The sequence below is a fragment of the Coenobita brevimanus genome, chromosome 103 (assembly GCF_032717465.1).
Source record: "Coenobita brevimanus isolate Jiangsu-jjx chromosome 103, ASM3271746v2, whole genome shotgun sequence".
NCBI classification, from domain to species: Eukaryota; Metazoa; Arthropoda; class Malacostraca; order Decapoda; family Coenobitidae; genus Coenobita; species Coenobita brevimanus.
The window spans coordinates 4,573,254-4,593,253 of NC_137056.1; the positions used below are offsets into that span (position 1 = coordinate 4,573,254).

The 20,000-nt window shown below is 42.4% G+C and overlaps 1 protein-coding gene across 1 annotated transcript in view; it reads left to right on the top strand.

Moving 5' to 3' along the window:
• Positions 1-5,728: 5,728 nt before the first annotated feature.
• Positions 5,729-20,000, top strand: part of Naprt (nicotinate phosphoribosyltransferase) — a 52,109-nt gene continuing 37,837 nt past the window's right edge. Inside the window, exon 1 of the mRNA XM_080284945.1 lies at positions 5,729-5,810. Within this exon, the coding sequence (XP_080141071.1) occupies positions 5,729-5,810 (82 nt within the window). The remainder of the gene's footprint in view (positions 5,811-20,000) is intronic.

Genomic DNA, 20,000 nt, shown 5'->3' on the forward strand with positions numbered 1-20,000 from the left:
TTCTAAGTGGCATTGAAGTCCTCGTGGCACATTTTTCTTGGCGATTTATTATGCATGTTATACTTGTTCTCATCCTTATTTACATATTTTTAGTACCGACATGATGTATCAGAAACATGGAAGGGAATAATGATGAGCAATGTGCAGAATAAGTCGCCGATAAAGAGGTGCAACGAAATCTCCCATGCCGCTCAGAATACAAGCTCAAGAACGTTTGTAAATATACTCGCTACCTGAAGAAAACACCACTGGGAGCCGTTTTCTGCAATTTCTGTAGGGTTGAGATGACTTCCTGCAGAAGGGTGTAACGGCATTTTAACACTCTGCAGCTCTTCCTCTTCTTGGTTTTATTAACCGCTTTCTTTTTGGCGGGAAGTCTTGTCCAGCGGTTTACGTTCGTCTTCCTCGGCCACGCTCTTGTTGTGGGTGGTTCAACTGGCGGAAGAAACGGGTGCTTTGGTAGACTCAACCAATTACTTTTCCCTTGTCTCGCTTCTTTGTTTTTGGCGTTCGGCTTCCTCCGCCTCGTCGACTTGGGTGATGGAGTTTCAACTCGCCAGAGGAACGGGTTCTTTTGTAGCTCTCTTGGCCACACGAATTTCCCTTGTGTCCAAACTCTCTCTTCGGCAGGCGTGTCCCCCTGCCGGTATTTTGGTCCTACTTTAGCCAGCCTGTTCTTATTCGAGTGATTTTTCTTCCGCAACCCGATTCGGACTCTTGGCTTATTTTGTCTCCTGGCGGGCAGTGAGCTCCATATTTTTCCACTTCCCTTCTTCATCTTTGGTGTCACTGCGGATGCTGAAGGTGTAGACGGCTGGACAAACAAGTCAACCTGCGAATTCTTGGACCAATGAACTTTCCGTCGTGTGTTCTCCGTGGTTATTTCAGAAGGCGTGATGTCGCTTGCAGAGGCGTGATGTCTCTGTGGATTAAATCGTGTTTAGAAATGGGTAATTTTACTTGAACTGGAAGGTTTCAGCGTACAGCCATGAGCAAACATTTGACGACAAATTGTTCCATATTTCTCATTCCTCCCTATACGACAGAGAGAGAGAGAGAGAGAGAGAGAGAGAGAGAGTTTGTGGCTCATTTCACTGGAGGTCCTGTTGACAAGTTCTCCCAGTCTCCTCTCTCTCTCTCTCTCTCTCTCTCTCTCTCTCTCTCTCTCTCTCTCTCTCTCCTGGATTCTACCTCACCTCATCTGCTGGCAAGGAAAAGGGCGAAATGATGATGATGATGAAAATCGACCCTCCAATCTTGACTTCACTTGACCATCAACTGAACTATCAGAGAGAGAGAGAGAAAAAAATCGTTTAGTGACTTCAAGATTATAATAAACACACTATAGTTACCTTTGTTATCCAGCCAGCCTGCACAAGTGAGTCATCTCTCGTCGTGCCTTTGCTAGAAAGATGTCCACTGCCACATTTTGAATCGGACTAGGTATATATTGCTTTACTCTTGCTATCTCCACATGATAACAGAACGATTACTCTAACCTAGCAAACATCCCTAGCCCCCTTTCAGCTCAGTTGATGTCCAAGTGTAGTCAGAGCGGAGGGTTGATATGGCCAAATATCATGGAGATTCATTCCTACCTTGTAAGCCATCGAATCTGATCCAACCATGAAACAGCTTTTCCGTTGTGGGAGTGGCTGAGTTCCGTCAGATGAGAGAAAATAATTTCAGATTGGGGACGAAGGGTTAGTTTACAGCCTTCATTTACCCCCTATATTCGAGAGGTCCCCTAATTTGAATGAGTAAAATCACCTGGATGTAGCAAGAAAAAAATGAAAAGAGCATCCTCTGGCTGATGGGTTTCTGGTCAACCTCTCAGCTGGCTATAAAGTGCAAACAGAACTGAGGCAAAGTAGTTAGGTGGAGGATGCCAAATGGTTTCTTTTAAACCAAGAAACCATTTACAATGATGGGTGGTAACCATATGACCAAACGATGCCTAGTCGTTTAGTGGGATAAGGAACTTGAACCAGACTAAGACCTCCATGGCGAGGCTGGAATTTATTGCTTACGTAATGCCACTTAGGTATAAGCAAGGCTGGTCACCCTCGCCTTAAATGTCGGGACTGAGTGGCCTAGCCCCTGAGCCCTACTCTCCTGATGGAGTATAATGGATTAAATGATGGACAGATGGACTGATACATTAACATATTCTTGTGTGTTACTTCTGCAATTCACATCAGTAAAAAAGAAACAAGACTACAACAGAATAATGAGGTGTATTAGAGCAAAATAAATCGCTAAGGAATCGGCACAAGAATTCCTAAACTGACGAGAATACATATCCCTCGATAGAATGCTGTGTCGTCCTCTTGAGTCAACTAAAGTTTAAGATCAAGATCAAGTTTTATCTGAGCGTTTATTTTCCACATTGATCCCGGACCTTCCATCTCTTGGCTCCACTGGCTGCACGGTCAGTTACATTATGTTCTAATAAGATTTCTATAGACCACGAGTTACGATACATAGACGGTGAAAGGTAGGCCAGCCGGGTGGACATGTAACAGCATGGGTCTGGTGGCACCGTCAAATAAAGAGGTTTAGGTTGTGTGGGTGTGTCTGTCGGGTAGTAGAAACAGACCTACAGGATCCCCGAAGGAGGAGTCTCTCTCTCTCTCTCTCTCTCTCTCTCTCTCTCTCTCTCTCTCTCTCTCTCTCTCGTGGTTCATCAAGAAATGTTTACTTGATTATTTGGCAGAAGTATCTGGCAATGATATAGTAATTTAAATGTTTTCATTCTCTCACCTCACCTCAGGTAGGAATTAGGGTTGGGATGATGGTGATGATGATGATGTAATAACAAAGATTAATAAAATTACTAAATGAGTTTTGTAGATACTCTTATATCCACTGATCATGACCATTACTAAATAAATATAAATTATTCAGCGCGCGCGCGCGCGCGTGTGCGTGCGTGCGTGTGTGTGTGTGTGTGTGTGTGTGTGTGTGTGTGTGTGTGTGTGTGTGTGTGTGCAGCTAGATTTCAGTATCACCCTTCGTGTTACCAGTTGGAACCATAAAAACAAATCAACTAGAAAGCACTAAGAAAGCGCGTACCCCTGCCAATGTCACTGCCATTAAAAACGATCCGGATCTGTGGAGATATTGTGTGGGATACATAAGATCCGGATCCCCCACAAAATTTAATCAATTGTTCCTTGACCCATGGACCACTCTTCCACAAAATTTTATTAAAATTCATTGAGAATTTTGGAAATATTATTCATCAGATCCAGATCCGGATCCGGATCCACCCCCAAATTTAATAAATTCTTCTTGGCCCATGGCACACCTTTCCACCAAATTTCACTGAAATTCGTTGAGAACTTTTGAAGATATCGTCTGAACAAACAGACAAATATATGTGAACACATAATCAACTTCATTGACGGCGATAAATTTCACCAAGTATGTAGCCTCCATGAAACTTTCAGCAGAGAAATCATGAACATTTTAACGATACCAAAAGAATGTTGTCAAGCAGTAAGTGTTGCATCACACTGTGCTGACTGATTAACGCACGGGGTGGTGGTGGTGAGAGGGGAGGGTGGAGGCTGGGGTGGCAGAGAGGGTATGTTCAGGCTCCAACATGGCTTAGCTGCACAGGATCAGTTCCCGTTCAATTCTCGTCCTCTCCCGGCCACCTCAATACCTCACTAGACCTTGTCACACGATGGTACGGCACAAAAAAAGTATAGGGTTGTATGTATGTGCTGTGTTTGCTTAAATTATATTGTGGTACCACGAAGAAAATGTACATATTAGGGCGCTGAGCAGATGAGCGTAGGAATCACGAGATCTTCGTAAAACGGCAAGATTTATTGTCACATGGGTAAGGTTAACCGTGCAGTGCCCCTAAAAGATTGCTTGTGATGGTGTGCCAAATGACTGTCGAGTGGTAACCCACATGCTTGTAAAACACGCAGCTGTGAAAGAGATCTTTTATTGACTCGGTGCATGGTGCGGCATGTGGCAGAAAGTACGCGATCTAAGTCACTTGGGGGCACAGTAAATACTATGATGGAAAGTTCGCATAAATGGTTCTCTAGGGCACAGAAACTGATGACAGCAGTGAGATTTGCTTCCTGGTGGTAACTGAAAATAAGAGAGTTAATTCTTCGAAGTCCTCCATGGAAAAAACTGACCTCGTTTATATTACTCCTCCCAAAGACTTCTCGAGTAGGCATTCCCCCACAAGAGACCTCTCCTTGGGAATGCACTCCTCACTCCTTCCCCAACCTCCTGATTCCTCTCCATAAACATACGGTCACGCAAAACTCCTCTGAATGTGGCAATATATAAATAAATAAATGAATAAATAAATGGCAGATTATACTGTACACTTGTAAGGTTAACCCATTAATACCCAGGGTTCCCGTGGTGAGGATTTTGCTGGAAGCGTACTTAGCTTACCGCCCTCCGCCTGTCGGCTCAGTAGTCGCAAAACTCATAGCTCCTTACGGCCATACCCTGGGAGTTTCCTCTATAAACTTTTGTAAATGTCTAATTCTGTCCACTTTTGAGGACGCTAATGGGTTGAGTATATCAAGAATAATTCATTATCGTGGGGGAAATGGCGTAGTACCTCTAAAAAATACTTCGATGCCCCGCAAAAGTTACTGCCGAATGATCCCGGAATCAGCTCGTGAAACATCCAGTGGCCCTGTGCGGATTGCATACCTGCAAGTAAGGTTGTGTTCATCATAAAGTTTCGTGACTGGGTGGTAATAACTAGGTGGTAAAGTCCTAGGAAAGTTCGCGAGATCGAATCCGCGTCATACATAGTAGGCTAACAAACATTTTCTCAGCCGGAACGTGGATGTGCTACATTTCGCAATACGAACCACGCAATAATAAGTTTATATTTGTTCGACATCATGATATTCACAATTTTATTTGAAGAAGCAGGTGCAGAGGTCATGAGTGTCACATACGTGTCCCATGTAACCTCTGCGTGACCTTGGCAAGTCTAATTGTAAAGAAGTGTCATGTCACATATAATTATTGTTTGTTTGCAATGGCTCATGCAAAAAAAAAATAATAATAATAATTCGGCTTTATGGTACACTGTACTGTTATGGGTAATCGATCCTTTGTTCTGTTTTTCGGCTATATAACATAGTTCACCGGCAGTGATTAACTTACTATTCATGGTAGCACAACGCACAGGTATAAGCTAATATTGGTGTTTATCCAGTTTAAAAATTAATACAGAAATCTATCAGAATTAATCTGTAATTCTAAGTATATATCTTAGTCCTCTCGTTTCTTACATCTACACGTTTTTACTTGACTGAAGTAAAACCCTGTGGTAGTTACTTACGTAATCTAGTAGTTCACTGCAAGCTCCATCATGTCCTTAAAATAATCTCTGGTACCTTACTCTCTTTTACACGAAAGTTGCTCGAGTCCGCGCAGGGCTATGAATATAGACGACGTAATGACAATGTTATGATTTTGTAAGGAGTATCGAATTGTATATACATCCGTCACTTTGTGGACTTTGATAGCTTATAAGTATTCGGATTATCTATTTATGCTGCTTACAAAAATGTCAACCATCATTGTAGCAGAAGGGCAGAACTGATAGCGTCCTCACCTTTATACTTGACCAGCTGTGCGTTCAGTCCAGCAGATGGGTCTTGGGTGTGTGGGTGTGAGAAGCAGAGGCTGCAGCGAGGTCGTACCAACACCCAGTCATCCTGTCACCATGATCAACCGTGTGGAGGTGCCATCCGACCGCATCCGGAATTCCAACTCCCAGAATGGAGTTATTCAGCCTCTTCTCACTGGTAAGTAATAGGCTGTCTTGTGTACATCTCATGATGACTTTGGATGATCAGGGGGTGGGTTCTACATTCCTTCGTACTTGAATGGTCATAGTTTCGTACTCAAATCACCCATAAACTAATTTACATCTAGCTTGACAACTGTGTGTGTTATGTAGAAAATGCCTTAGGTTAGAAAGTGACGTAAGATTTACTGTCAGTTGACACTTGTTCTTCAGGCTTTCTTGAGGGTGTATTTATGTTATGGAGGGTATAGGCTATTATTTGGATGTCGTTTACTTTGCTCTACTGCAAAATAATGTTGGGAAAAATACGATGAAAGTAATAGAGTGAGGTACAGGACATCCGAATAATATCCTATTTCATTACTGGTACTGTGATTTTGTATTTAAAAAAAAAAAAAAAAAAATGCTATATTGGCATTTTCCTGTATCAATAATCAGTAGCCTACTGTAGCTTGTTTACTTTGGTTATTAGTGGATCTTTGGTTTCATTCACTGTACTTGTATCTTGAGGGACAGAGTGGCTTGCCATTCAAATGTCGGTCGGTTTATACGAACCTTAGACATGGTAAATGATAGTGTAACTGTTTCATATCAGAACTCGGAGTTTGTGTGAGTTAAGCATGAGGTTGTTACTGGTAACTGAAAGAAACAGAGGTAATTGTTTATGAGCCTTGTACCACCTTGGATTTGTGTACAAGCTTATATGTATATTTTTGGTAATATAACATGAAATTGAGTGAATACATGAGTATAAGGAAAACTCAAAAGAATTTGTCAGTACCTGTATTTTCAAGAGTTGATGAATACATGTACAGATTTTCATTTTTTTAATTGTCTGAATTTTTTGTAGACTGCAGTGATATTTGTTTGAGAACAGCCTCTTAATGTCAGGTGTGTCCAAGCCAGCCACTACAATACATATGTGTACAATTATTCAGAATTGGTATAGTAATTGTAAAATAGTAGCACCTTCTCTCATACTAACCTTATTGAGCTTAAGGGGTAGCCTATGACCCAAAGCTACAGTATCATATGCCAGTCCTTTTAAGGGTATATGACCAGTCTTTTTCCTTCAGTGGCATTTCATGATTGAGAACCATCAGTCACCTCATGGAGATCAAATCCATACATGTTGGCAGATCTGCCACCCCAAGTGAGGTGTTCTGACCGCTAGGTCCACCAGGTGCTAAATACAAGGTTTTGTTTTATATTGGCACAGTAAGATTTTGTGTGGATTCTGTGACAGCTGGGGCAGGTCAGTCTAAGTACTTTTGTTAAATTTATTTAATTTACTGGTACTTTGATTTTCCTCATTAAAAGTTATGCTAAGGTACAACAGTACTAATGCAGTTATATTAAAAATTAAACCCTACTGTATATAATGAAGCAGTGCAGAGATGTCACTACAGTACATGAATATTCTTGTGCTCTACTTTTGCCTGATAGGTACTTTAGTATATACTGCGCTTTACCTAATACAATACATTCCTTGTTGCTGTTGCCCCAAGCTAATCTGTATATATGTGAACTTGGTGGATGGCAGGCCAAGGTTGTCCTCTTGCAGTCCACCAGCCCCTCATTGAGGGTTAGGGAAAGAGTTACTTGACAGTTGTATAATTGGCTGTGTTATTTTGTGAAAGTGTCCCTTTCGAGCACTACCCAATACACTAAGTCTGTAGCCCCTTGAATTGGTTGATGTATTTTGCATTTTATTTTTGTTACTAATTATCTGTCTATTGCCAGATGCCTTAATCCCTTAGGGAGTGGCCACAAACAATTCTCCATGTCATCCTGCCCCCAGTCATTTCACTGCCCTGCTGCCAGCTTACCCCCTGCTCTCACATACCTCTACACTCTATCCCTCCGTCTAATCCTTGGCCTCCCCCATCCACCTCACTCACATACCCGGTACACTCTCTCACTCAGCATCTTCTCAACATGGCCAAACCACCTCAGTGTATTTCTCCTAACAGTTTCTATCACATCACATCCACACCACAACGCTCCTTCACTTCCTCATTTGTCAGTCTGTCTCTTCATGTAACTCCACATGCTTCTCCCAAATAACCCATTTCCATTGCTCTCACTCTTGACTTGTGTCCTTCCAAGAAGGTCCAAGCTTCACATCCATACACAAGAGATGGGGTCACAATACTGTCATGCAGCGACTTCTTTACTTCCTTGCTCACTTCGCTGTTCCTTACCACTGCTTTCAGAGAATCAACAACCTTTCTTGTTGTATCCTTTCAAGCATTTTATCCTCCAAACTTCCATTCTTATTCATCACATTGCCTAAGCACTTAAATGCACTATCATTTTCCATTTCCTCATCATCCAGCCTCACTGTACATCCAGTGACTTCATTTTTCTCGAAGATCATAACTTTACACTTCCCTACATTCATCTTTATATTCTGTTTCTTACACACTCTCCTAGACTAATTCACCAAGCCATGCAGTTACCATTCGTCTTCTTTTAACAATGCAGTATCATCTGCAAGCAACAGTACAGGGAGTTTCCAAATGCCTCCCTCTCTCATTAGGGCTGCTCCTACATCCACTTCTCCACCTTGTTCGGTATTTCATTTATAACCCCATCCATATACAGATTGAACAGCCAAGGGGAATTGACACATCCTTGTTTCAGTTCAACATTCAGGTAGAAAAACTCACTCAGCTCACTTATCCACACGCACTGTAACCTTAGCACCCTCATACATACTCATCACGGCATTCAGCAACTTCCCATTAACTCTGTATGTTCTTAATATTTTCCACATTCCTTGTCTGTCCATTGTGTCATAAGCTTTCTCCAAATCCATGAAGGCTGCATTCAGCTTCTTTCCTTTCTCTAGAAACTTTTCCATTAAAGACATAAGAATGAATATCTGATCTGCACAACCTCTTCCCTTCCTAAAAACCTCCCTGTTCTTCTCCAGCTAATTCCTCTGATATTTCCCTAACTCTGTCAATAAGTATCCTACCATATACTTTCCTCCTGCACAAAGAGGGCTACTAGATAACATTATTCAACCGATGAAGACGTCTTGTAGTGAATTTTTAAAAAAGGCTATATTCAACCTCTCCAGTTTATAAAGTCTCTCCTAGGATGATTAAAATTGTCAGGTATTACAGTACTTCCCTGTAGTACACAGTAAATTTGGCAGCAAGGGGTACTGTTTGCTGCAAAATATGGGTGTAGCTACTGTAAATTGTTACAATGTATTATTGCCATTACGAGCAGCATCTCCCGTGAATTTTTTTTTCCCCCAGTTTGTGGCATATCTGACACTATTGAAAGGGTTAATGATGTCTAAGCATCCAGCAGTTGCTCCACCTTGTAGTAAAAGTGCTAAGAAAGCAAGAAAACACGTACTTCTTTGGTAGAAGTACAATTCTTGTTACATAAAGCCCTCCTCCCCTGCTAGTAAGCTTTAGTAACAATAATATGAAAAATACATAATTGGAGTGAAGGGGTTGATACACTGCATTTTGTAATATTATAACTACTTTACATTTACTAGAAACCTACCAGACTTCTGTCACAGACTTTCATATAACAGAATAGTAACAAGTAGCCAGTTGTTACCTGTGTTACTGTACTTTTTTGTGTGTAAATTATTAACATACATTAACATGCAGACACATATAACTTTGTATATTTCTATGTCTGTGTCAGTCCATAGTAAGTTCACTGCTGGAACAGACCATCTCCCCAGTGGGCAAGTGATGGACAGAGTTAACCATTCTTCATGCTGGCAATGTATGAATCAAGAAGGAGTATCTGTTGAAAGAGTGATGCATGTAAAAAAGGGAAATGATGTATTGGCTATGGTTGCTTGTCAGAATCTGTACAGTATGTGTCCCTGGTAGAACTAGGAGGGTTCAAGCATGTGAAAGGACATACTGTACTACAGTCTTTTTATTTTCTTCTGACAACAGGGCCACTCCCACAGCATGAGTACTAAATTATGGTTGACTGAAATTCAGTAAGCCTTAGTAATGGGGTAGGGATGAATTGTCATGGTTAGAGTCAAACCAGACATCAGCTGAGCTGAAAGAGTTAGGAGTGTCTTTCAAATGAACAGGTTGACTATATAAATACTTACTTTTAGTGTGCACTATGGTGTAGGCTCAAACTTGACTCAGGGTAGTTACCATACACACATCACAAAATGAGTGTACTGTACTACCATTGAGCCACTGCAGCTTATTGTTTTATTTACTTCAAAGGTATTATTGTATTATTGCGTAACCCCAGTTTGTCTGGCTGTGCAGACCTGTCAGCTTCAGTTAATCAGCTGCTGCCGTAGGACTGTCCAACTGGAACAGTACCGTACATACACTATGTAGGGATCCGGTGCCCTTGTGTGGGTGACAGTGCTTCACCAGGGTCCTTCCAACAGCAGGGTGCAGGGAAATAGGAGATTCAGTTATCAGGTGGATGCCATAACTACTCCACCCAGGGTACATAACACCACCTCATGTAGGCTCCTCATCAGCACCAGAATTATAAGTATTGTACTGGTATACACACACTTTATTATGAAGTTACAATTACCCAGAAATATTCCAGTTACTCTTGTGCATTGAGGTTTATTATTCATAATAGCCATTTTTAGTGCAGTAATGAATGCAAATTATCTTCCCTTTGGTTTCTTTATATGTTCTTCTGTAATTTGCAGATCATTTTTGGATGGTCAGATAGACATTAGTTTCTGGCAGGGATACCCACAGTCCGCACACTTTATGTAAAATAAGATGCACTTATATGATTACACTGAATGACAAAGCAAATTATTGCTTGTAGTCCAGGTAACTGCTGTATTTACTATGTTGAGTGATACCAAATCAGTGCTTGGTGGTCTGATTGGTTAAGGCACTCAAGCCAGATGTGGCCATCTGAGGGTTTTTTGTTGTTGTTGTTGCTGAGTAGCCCCAGTTGTGTCTGGTTGAGCAGCCCCATCAGCTACAGGCAAACAGTTGCCTCATCAGGACTGTCCCATGCAGTGAACCCAGGTTCCCTTGCAGCAGACAGCACCTCACCACAGCAAGGTGCAGGGAAGAGTGTGGATGTTTGGTTCCTGGATGGACACTGCTTATACATCTCTCCACCCACTTAACAGGGGCACCATAGTAGGCTCCCCATCACCCCATTATTTGGTTATATGATTACTATGCAGTGTTGTAAATGGTGTCATGGGTTAGAGGAAACCATTAGGATTGACACTCCATGTAGAGTTAACCAGAAGTGGAAAGGAGATTTTAAAAAGTGACAGAAAGAATGGGAGAAAACAGGAAGAGAGGAGGACAGGGAGAAAAAGAAATTTAAAGGTGAAGGAAGCAGCACTGCATCAAGGGAGGGGATGTGGTTGGAGTTTACACTCATTTTGTCACTCAGGGATATGTGACTGGTCACCCTTGCCTTAAATACCAGGACTAAGTAGACTAGCCTCAGCCCCTGCATTCGTTATGGAATATAACTGAGTGGATGATACATAGATTTGTGCTTTTGTACACTAATTCGCTGTTCTGTGGAGCACTGAAGACACCCAGTTTAATTTTCATATTGATCTTTTAACATAAGTTGTAGTGAACACAGTTATAAGTTTGAGTGTTGATATACTGTACTAGTACTGTTCCATCCTTTGGTTCCTTCTGTTTTGCGTCAAAAAGAAAAAAAATAAAGGTATGCTGTTTTAAGTTATCATCCACATACTGCTGTCTTGTTGCAATGTGATGTTTGGTATCAGTACAGTATGTTCCCATTTCACAGATTTTTCTCAGTGTAGGGGATGGGAAGGATGGGAAATGAGTATAACAGTTTCAGAGTCCCCATACCAGTATCATGCTGCACAGTAATGGTTGAAATCAGTTTTTGTTTACCAGCTTAGATTAATCTCAGTGTGTGGAGACAAGGAAAAGGCAGAGTTGTAGTGAAAGATGTACAGTGAAACATAGGACATTTGTGGAGAGAGAGAGGGGGGGGGGAGGGATGGTGGGAGGGAGCTGACGTAAAAATAGACGCAGAGATGTGATAGCAAGGTGTAAAAGAACAGTTTGGAAAAAAAGGAGGGGGAAGACGGTGGGAGGGGGAAGATGAATGTTCAAGCGAAGAGTGAGAGAGAGAGAGAGAGAGAGAGAGATTACCGAGGGGCAGGGAGGGAAGGGAGAACGTGGAGAGGGTGGGGAAGAGAGAATCTGGAGGGGGAGGAAAGGATAAAATGTGGAGGAGAAAAGAAGGAATGTGGGAATGTGGAGAGAGTGGGAAGAAGCGTAAAGGGGGAGAAAGAGAATGTGGAAACGAGGGAGAGAATGTGGATGAGAGGGAAGGGAAGGAAGGATTATGCAGGGGGATGGAGGGACTGAGAGAGTTGAGGGAGAGGAGTAGAAGTAGGAAATATGGAGGGGGGAGGAAGAGAAGAAAGGAGGATGTGCGGAGAGTGAGGGAGGGGATGTGGAAGGGGAGTGAGGTGGGAGGAGGGGAGGAGAGGGGAGAATGTGGAGGGGGGAAAGAAGGGAGGTGAAAAAGTATTGAAGAAAGAGGGACAGAAAGAAGTTATACGGTAGTTGACAAGGATAGGAGAGAAATGAGACGAATGAAGGAGAAAAGGAGAGAAGGGAATGGGATAGAAGGGAGAGACTGTGAAGAGGAAGAGAGGTAATGGAGAGTAAAAATTGGGGGGGTGAGGGAGATAAGGAGACGAGTGGTGGCAGTGTGGAGGAAAGAAAAAGGGGAGGGAGGGAGAGAAAATTGTAGGGGAATGGAGGAAAGAAGGGAAAAGTGACGGGAGAAAATGAAGGAGAAACAGAAAATAGAGGGAAGAGAAAAGTGGGCAGGAAGGGAAGGAAGAGGAAAATAAGAAAATGAAAAGGGAGGGAGAGAGAGAAGAATGGAGGAAAAGGGGAGGGAGATAAGCGAAAAGAACAGGAGAAGTAATTTACCATCAAGAAAAAGGTGCATCTTATTTCTTTTGCCACCACGCACACCACACATACCATATAGTTTGTCTGCCTTAACCTGGCCAAGATTTTTGTCATTTCTCGGCCTATATACCAAAGCTCTAGGGTAGACAAAGGCCATGCGACTGCTCTGTACAGTATACTGTAATTTTCTTGACACTTTGTAACTAACACCATTTTCTCATTCTAGTCTTTGTGCCTCTTTTTGCATACTAACCTGACCTCAGAGTGACGCGTTTCCGCGTTGAATGCTGAGTTGCAACAATGGATTTACACTACAATATGATTTTTAGTCACGAAGAACTGCTGTGGAAGTGTAGAGTTAGTCACGAAGAACTGCTATGGAATTGTCGAGCTGTAACAGCTTTTTCTGCCACTGAGCTGCATGAAATAGGCTGCAAAGAGGCGAAAATCTGGGCCAAGATAAGGTTAAAAGTGTATGGTCACAGCTCTGCAGTTAGTATTAAAAATGGCACTTAGGCTAATTTAACCCTTTTAGTTTAATGACGTATTTTGTATTATATTCTTGCAACCTCCAGACGATATTATAAAGCTGAGGATCAACTTTTTCGAACTGTAGTCGTTAGAGGTAGCTTTCCTTAACGTATGAGAGGCCTTTCCTCGACTGAAGAAAATCGCTGGGAAGAAGCAAAGAATTACTAGGGGAAAAAAGCGTCATCGGACTGAAGGGGCTAAAGCGAACAGCGTTTAGGAATATTATCTCATGTTATCGGTTCTTACCCCCTCACAGATGCCTAAACTTCCTGTTGTTTCATGAGATAAGGCTTTCGCTCTGGTGCGACACAGGTTTCGTGATGTTTTAAGTATCTAGTAAGTCGCCACAGCGCGGAAGAATTACTGTATGACATTTCTTGTTACTCGTTTTTTAGGACTTTTTACCTGTGTCGTAAGATGGTTGGTATATCAGAGCGGCACGCGCTTCATTGTTTCTGTTCTTGTTCAGCTTGGATTAGAGTTTGAATGAAGCCACACCCACAGCAGCCATCCTAATATGCTCATTTTCACAGGGTGTATTCTCCACCCAGCCCCACCACCATCCCAGTCTGTCCTCCCCCCCACACACATCGAGTTTCTAGAACTGTGTAGTTTTAAGTCTGCCCTACACCAGTGAGGCCTACTTCCATGGCTGCATCACGCACAGTGCCCATCTTCACAGGGTTATTCATCTCACACTTCCTCATTATCCATCACACCCACTCCTCTGCCCACCCACCTTTTGTCTTTCATCTTGCCGGCTGGGAACACTCATCTCCCTAGCACACACTTCACCTTGCATGTCCCACCACCATCACAGCCCATCTAACTCACTCCTGTCCACCCACCCGACCATTTTATCTCATCTCTGTCCACCCACCCGACCATTTTATTATAATCATGCTGAATTTCCCAGTGCAGGGTCAGAAAATGGCTGAAATAACCTAGAATGCATATCACAGAAGCTGATCTAAATAGAGATATATCTGGACCAAATGTGACATGTTTGGACTCTGGTGGATGTGAAGGCCTTGAATAGACTTAGGTACTGTATAGATGTGAATTGTCCTAAACTGACCTGCAATGACCTGGTTAATTTGACATGGATATAATGGGCCTGACTGGACATAATGACTGGATAAGTAGAATAAACGTAACTGATTGTGAATGACCCTGGATGAACCTGAATAATGTAAATCTGACAGATCTGGATTGGGTGTGAATGCTTTGAATAAACATCACATGGTCTGCGTGGACCTGGTTAAACCTGAAATGCCACGGACTGACCTTAATGAAACCAAACTAACCTGACTGGACAAAATATATATATAAAAAAAAGGAGGGGGGGACTTTGATTTGTATGTCCAGGTCAGAGTGTGGCTGATCTGTCCTAAAGATACATTGTACCATTCTATCTATCTATTGCCAGACACCACAATCCCGCAAAGGGTGGCCATTTGACACTGAGTTAGTTGTTTTACAGGGAGGGGCACCAACCTCCACCAACCCACTTGTTGACACGTAGGGAGCACGTATGGTTTGGTTATATGGTTACCACCCAGCGTTGTAAATGGTTTCTTGTACCATTAGTTTAAATACTTTCGAATACCCAGAATATTAGAAGTGATATTAGCTGTTTCTTTTTAGGCTACATTGTATGGATAATTTTGGTGTAGGGTCATTGGGTTATTGATGACTAGCAGCTTACAGTACACGTTATCTTATCTAGACATGACCAGCAAGATTGGTATTATGTAACAGTATAGCTAATGGCATGCCCGAGTTCGTAATAACCTTCACTTCATTATCATCTCATCAGGTTGCGTCACACTGCGCCTTGGGGTCTTCACATGGAGAATTAAAGGGTCAATTACGGTTTAAAATAACGTGAGGGAGGGGAGCAGCGTGTGTTGCTACTATCTTGACCCGACAGGACGCGGTAACCATGGCAACCCCCGCCAACACACACGCCAGCCAACCGCAACACGCACTTCAATTTTTAAGACCCCCTTTTTTACTGACCCATCTTCTAATCCAATGACGTAACACGGAGTTTGTTCTTGCTGCTCTCAGTCTGTTAAAATTAGCTTAGGTACCAAAGTAGTGTAAGGGTTCATGAAGGCTGTATCTAATCTTTCCAGTCTAAAAAGTATCATAACTAGAAAATTGGAGAAAGAGAAAGCGAGAGAGAGAGAGAGAGAGAAAGAATAAGATGTAAAGGACGTTATGTATACGACATGGGTGAAAGAAAACGTACAGACTGTTTTTATTATAAGTTTCGATGTGTCTTGTTTCGGTGTTTAGTTGCTGGATGAATTTTGGTGTTGGTTATGTTACAGTTATGTTGGTCCTCCTGCGGCCACCCTAGGAACTACAACATTAAGGGCGGGTCAGGAGGCTAACGTGATGTGCGTTTTTATTTATTTATTTATTTTTTAGATTATCTTGTATGCTGTTTGTTTCTTTAATATCGACATACTGGACATACATCACATAGAGGGGAATATTAACGCACCCATGAGGAGAAGCGAACTGTAATGGAGAACTAGCCACTGATATATGGCGCAGTGACGACGCAGACGTTGGCCTAAATTTCACTCAGTTCCCAGCATTATTTCGTAGGCCTTAGAGAGAGAGAGAGAGAGAGAGAGAGAGGTCGGGGTTCAGATAGGTAATGGTGTTCGTATTGTGTATGTGTGTGTGTGTGTGATACACGCACATATCCGACGGCTTGTGCGATGATAGAAATGTGTATTGTCAAGATTTTCTGAGTAAACTCGGGGTTATGTCCATGAATCTCGCTCCTGACTTGGTTGAATCCGAAATCAGAAAAATCATGCGTCTTGAATTATGCATAAGGTATAAGGATTTTTTTTTTTTTTTAATTCGGAAAAAAATATTGTGTGAGCGAAATAAAATACGTCAATGGGCCCTTATCTTTGAAATTCTTAATGTTCTTACGACGAGGGGGTTCTAATATAAACCCAGTATGATTATCTGGGTTTGACGAGAATAAAATTAAAACGTGCGGCCTCGTGCTGAAGGGATGATAGAGATTGTACCCCTCCCCCCTCCCGTTCAGGAGTGTCAGTAAGTCTAATTAATTTGTGTAGCAATGGCAGATTAAAATGTAAAACACGTCCACTGGCTGAGGATGGTAAAGAAGGGATGAGAGAGAGAGAGAGAGAGAGAGAGAGAGAGAGAGAGGAGGGGAAGGGATGAAATTGATGTGCGTGTGACCACCATTGTAACTCCCATCACGCTAGGTCAAGGTCTCCACGGGGAAATTGATAGTTTAGGGAGGAAGGGGAAATGACCTGGAATATGTAGAAGGTTCAACACGGTCATTATTTATGTATTTATTTGTTTGTTTTCAGTCCATGTTTGACAGTGACATAGGTAAATCACTCAGTAATTATTTGTATTTTGTAACAAGAATATCACTCAAGAATTATTATGATAGGAATTCACTAAAGAATTATGGCAGGAAATCACTCAAGAATTATTCGTGTTTGTGACATAAGAAAATCACTCAAGAATTATTCGCGTTTTTGACAGGAAAATCACTCGGTATCTATTCGTGTTTGTGACAGCCGGGAAAATCACCCAAGAATTGTTCGTTTGTTCCTGTGCATGTTTTTAAAGCCTCATTTGTGTGAAAGTTGATAATGGATAGGAATATCACTGAGACTATTAAATCAGGCCCTTCATTTATTTTACTTATTATCGTCCCTATTTGTTAATTAATACGGTACGGAGAAAATCAGTCAGGTTCCATATAACCTATTTAACTTGCGTATTTATTCCCATCAATGCGATTATTTTTTTTTTTCCACGTCATATACGAGTATTAAGGTCTTGTTCAACTTACGTCTCAGAATTGGACACGGAGCGTGAATAGTTTCGTGGCATACTTTCCTTAGCGATTCTTTTTGCATGTTACACCTTGATATTCTCTTGTCTCTTCCTTATATCGTCCTTCCTGCATTCATTCCACGTATCGTTTTCGTCCTCATTCTCGGTCACGGAGACGTGTGAAAGTGTGCGTGCAATCTGTTACGCATACAAGGACTGCTGGACCACAGGGAACGGACTTTATAGCCTATGACCAGAGCCGGATGCATCAAAAGAAATTAGTAATAGGAATGAGGACAGGAACACTCCCGTCGCATCGTGTGAGGGGAATGGGGTGGTGCGGGTAAATTAGGTCGTGGTGCAGCTGGCCGCGTTGCAAAGACCACGGGAATTCAATCTGCGGGAAATTAGCTTCGTGTGGCTCGGTATTGCCCTGGTTATGTGGAGGCTTCGCACGGACAGGATATTTGGCCGCGAATATTCTCAGCACCTTCGCTACCAGAGGGCTTTTGGGGGGTTACAGTCGCCTAGCTGTAGGAAGAACAGGTTTTAAAAACATCTTAACGTATTGAAGGAGTAAATGGAAATTGTGCGAAGCCTCAACGCTATAAAACTCCCTTACTTTCTGCAACGTTCCACAACTGCAAATTTAATCAAGTAATGACCATTCCAGTGCTGCAAGCATTCCTTGCTTAACCTGGAGACTGGTGACGTCATTTTTTTCTTGCTGCCATCAGACAATTGTACTCGACTTATGAGGATCTGTTCCAGTGAAGGTGTTATTAAGGTTGTCTCTCCCCTCCAGATCGAAAAGTCTCTTTTACATTGAATAAGATTATCTGGAGACAGCAGGAATACGCTAAATGTCACCGGGTTGAAGGAGCTAATCAACAAGACTCCCACAACGCTTCATGAAATACACTTAATAGTAAAAATGCAATATAGATATCGTTTTACTTAAAGCACTGTAGCCAAGAAAATGTTTGTAAGGGGGTGACAGTATCTTTGAAAATGATTAGCTAACTGTGTTCAGCTTGTGCACATGCTTGTTTCAACCCACCGGCTAAATAAATAAAAATCAGAATAGGGTTGTTATTAGTGATCAATCTGGACAGTAATAGAATAGGAAGATTAAGATTTTTTTGTATATAGCAGGTTTCGATGTCGCTACAAGATTAATTAGTTGTAGACCCGGTGACGCAGATTATTAGAGTTACGATACTGAACATCCCCTCCTCTCCTCGCCTTGCCTTCCTTGCTTTCTGCTTCTTCCCCTTTTATTCCTTCTTTTCTCCATCTTTCTTCTGTATTATCCACTTTGTAACTTTTCTTTTACATACCATCTCCCTCCCCCCTCCCCCTCCCGTCCTCTCTTTTCTCCCGTCTGTCTTTAATCACCTTCACTTGCGTGCCCCTCCCTTCCCAATTTTTTCCTGTTAGTTTTTCCCACATCATCATTCCCTGTCAGTTTGTCTTCTTCTTTTCCCCTCCTTCGCTTATTCCCCTTCCTTATCCTTTTCATTCCCATTCGTTTCTAATCTTTCTTCTCCCCTCCTCCATCTTATAACTCTTTCCCACTTTCTTCCTCTTTCCCCTTCCCTTCTCCTTACATTCTGCCTCTCCCCTGTACATTTCCATTCTCCCCTCTTCCTCCTCTCTTTCATTTCTGCCGTCTCCATTTTGTCCTGTCGTCCCTCCTGCCCCCATACTCTCTTCATTTCTCATTCCCCCCCTTTCTAACCCTCCTTCTCACTGTCCCATCCTTCACTTCCCCTCCTTGCTTCTTCCCCTTTCCATTCCCCTCCTCTCTTCTTCGCCTCTCTTTCCTTCCCCTTCTTTCTTCGTCTCTCCTTCCTTCCCCTCCTCCCTTCTTCGCCTCTCCTTCCTTTCCTTCCTCTCTTCTTCCCCTCCCCTCTCCTTCCCCTCCCTTCCCCTCTCCTTCTCCTCCCTTCCCCTCTCCTTCCCTCCCATCCTTCTCCCCCCTCCTTCCCCTCCCACCGTCTCTCTCCTAGCCCCTCTGGCCACACTGCTTGGATTAAGATTGTTGACGGCCGGTAATGTTTTTACCAACACTCTGTCCGCCATGTTGACACTTCAATATGGGAGCGTTCGATGCCATCACTGTTCGGCTTTTAATAACACTTGCATTTTACGTGGCCTTAACCCCATCACTACAGTTTCCTTCGATCTTAGAGGGATATCTAGTGGTAAGGGGGGATAATTTAGACAGTATATAACCTTTTTGCTGCGATTTCCGTCACCTCTGGAGTGATAGTTATGAAGGGATTATGTAAGGCCCCGTAACTACAATTTCCATCAACTTTGGAGGGAGTTTAGTAGTGAAGGGACTAATTAGGACTATATAAATCCCTATTTACTAGGATTTTCTTCATTTTTGGGGGGATTTACAGTAGCGAAAGGACTGAAGACAAAGAAAATACTCTTAACCTTAGGCCCATTTATTTAGTAATGGAGAACCTGTCGTAAATGGGTGCACATACGGTCTTGTATTAATTTTCATTAGTGCCATGACGCCTTAATTTATTATTGCTACCGTTAGATAATTTTTCTAGCATCGTGAGAGTCCCTGCTTCACACACACACACACACACACACACACACACACACACACACACACACACACACACACACACAAATCAGTCAATCAATCAATCAGTCAGTCTTCATAATCATCATCAACATCGTCATGCGAAAAGAAATATTCATTCATCATTCATCATCTAATCCTATGTTGCCCCATGAGGAGCGTAGGAGCCCGGAGCTAGGCAAGGTGGTCCTGACATTTAAGGTGAGAGAGCCCAGCCTCTTTCATCCCTGGGTGGCATTACATGAGCAGTAAACCCCAACCACCCCTT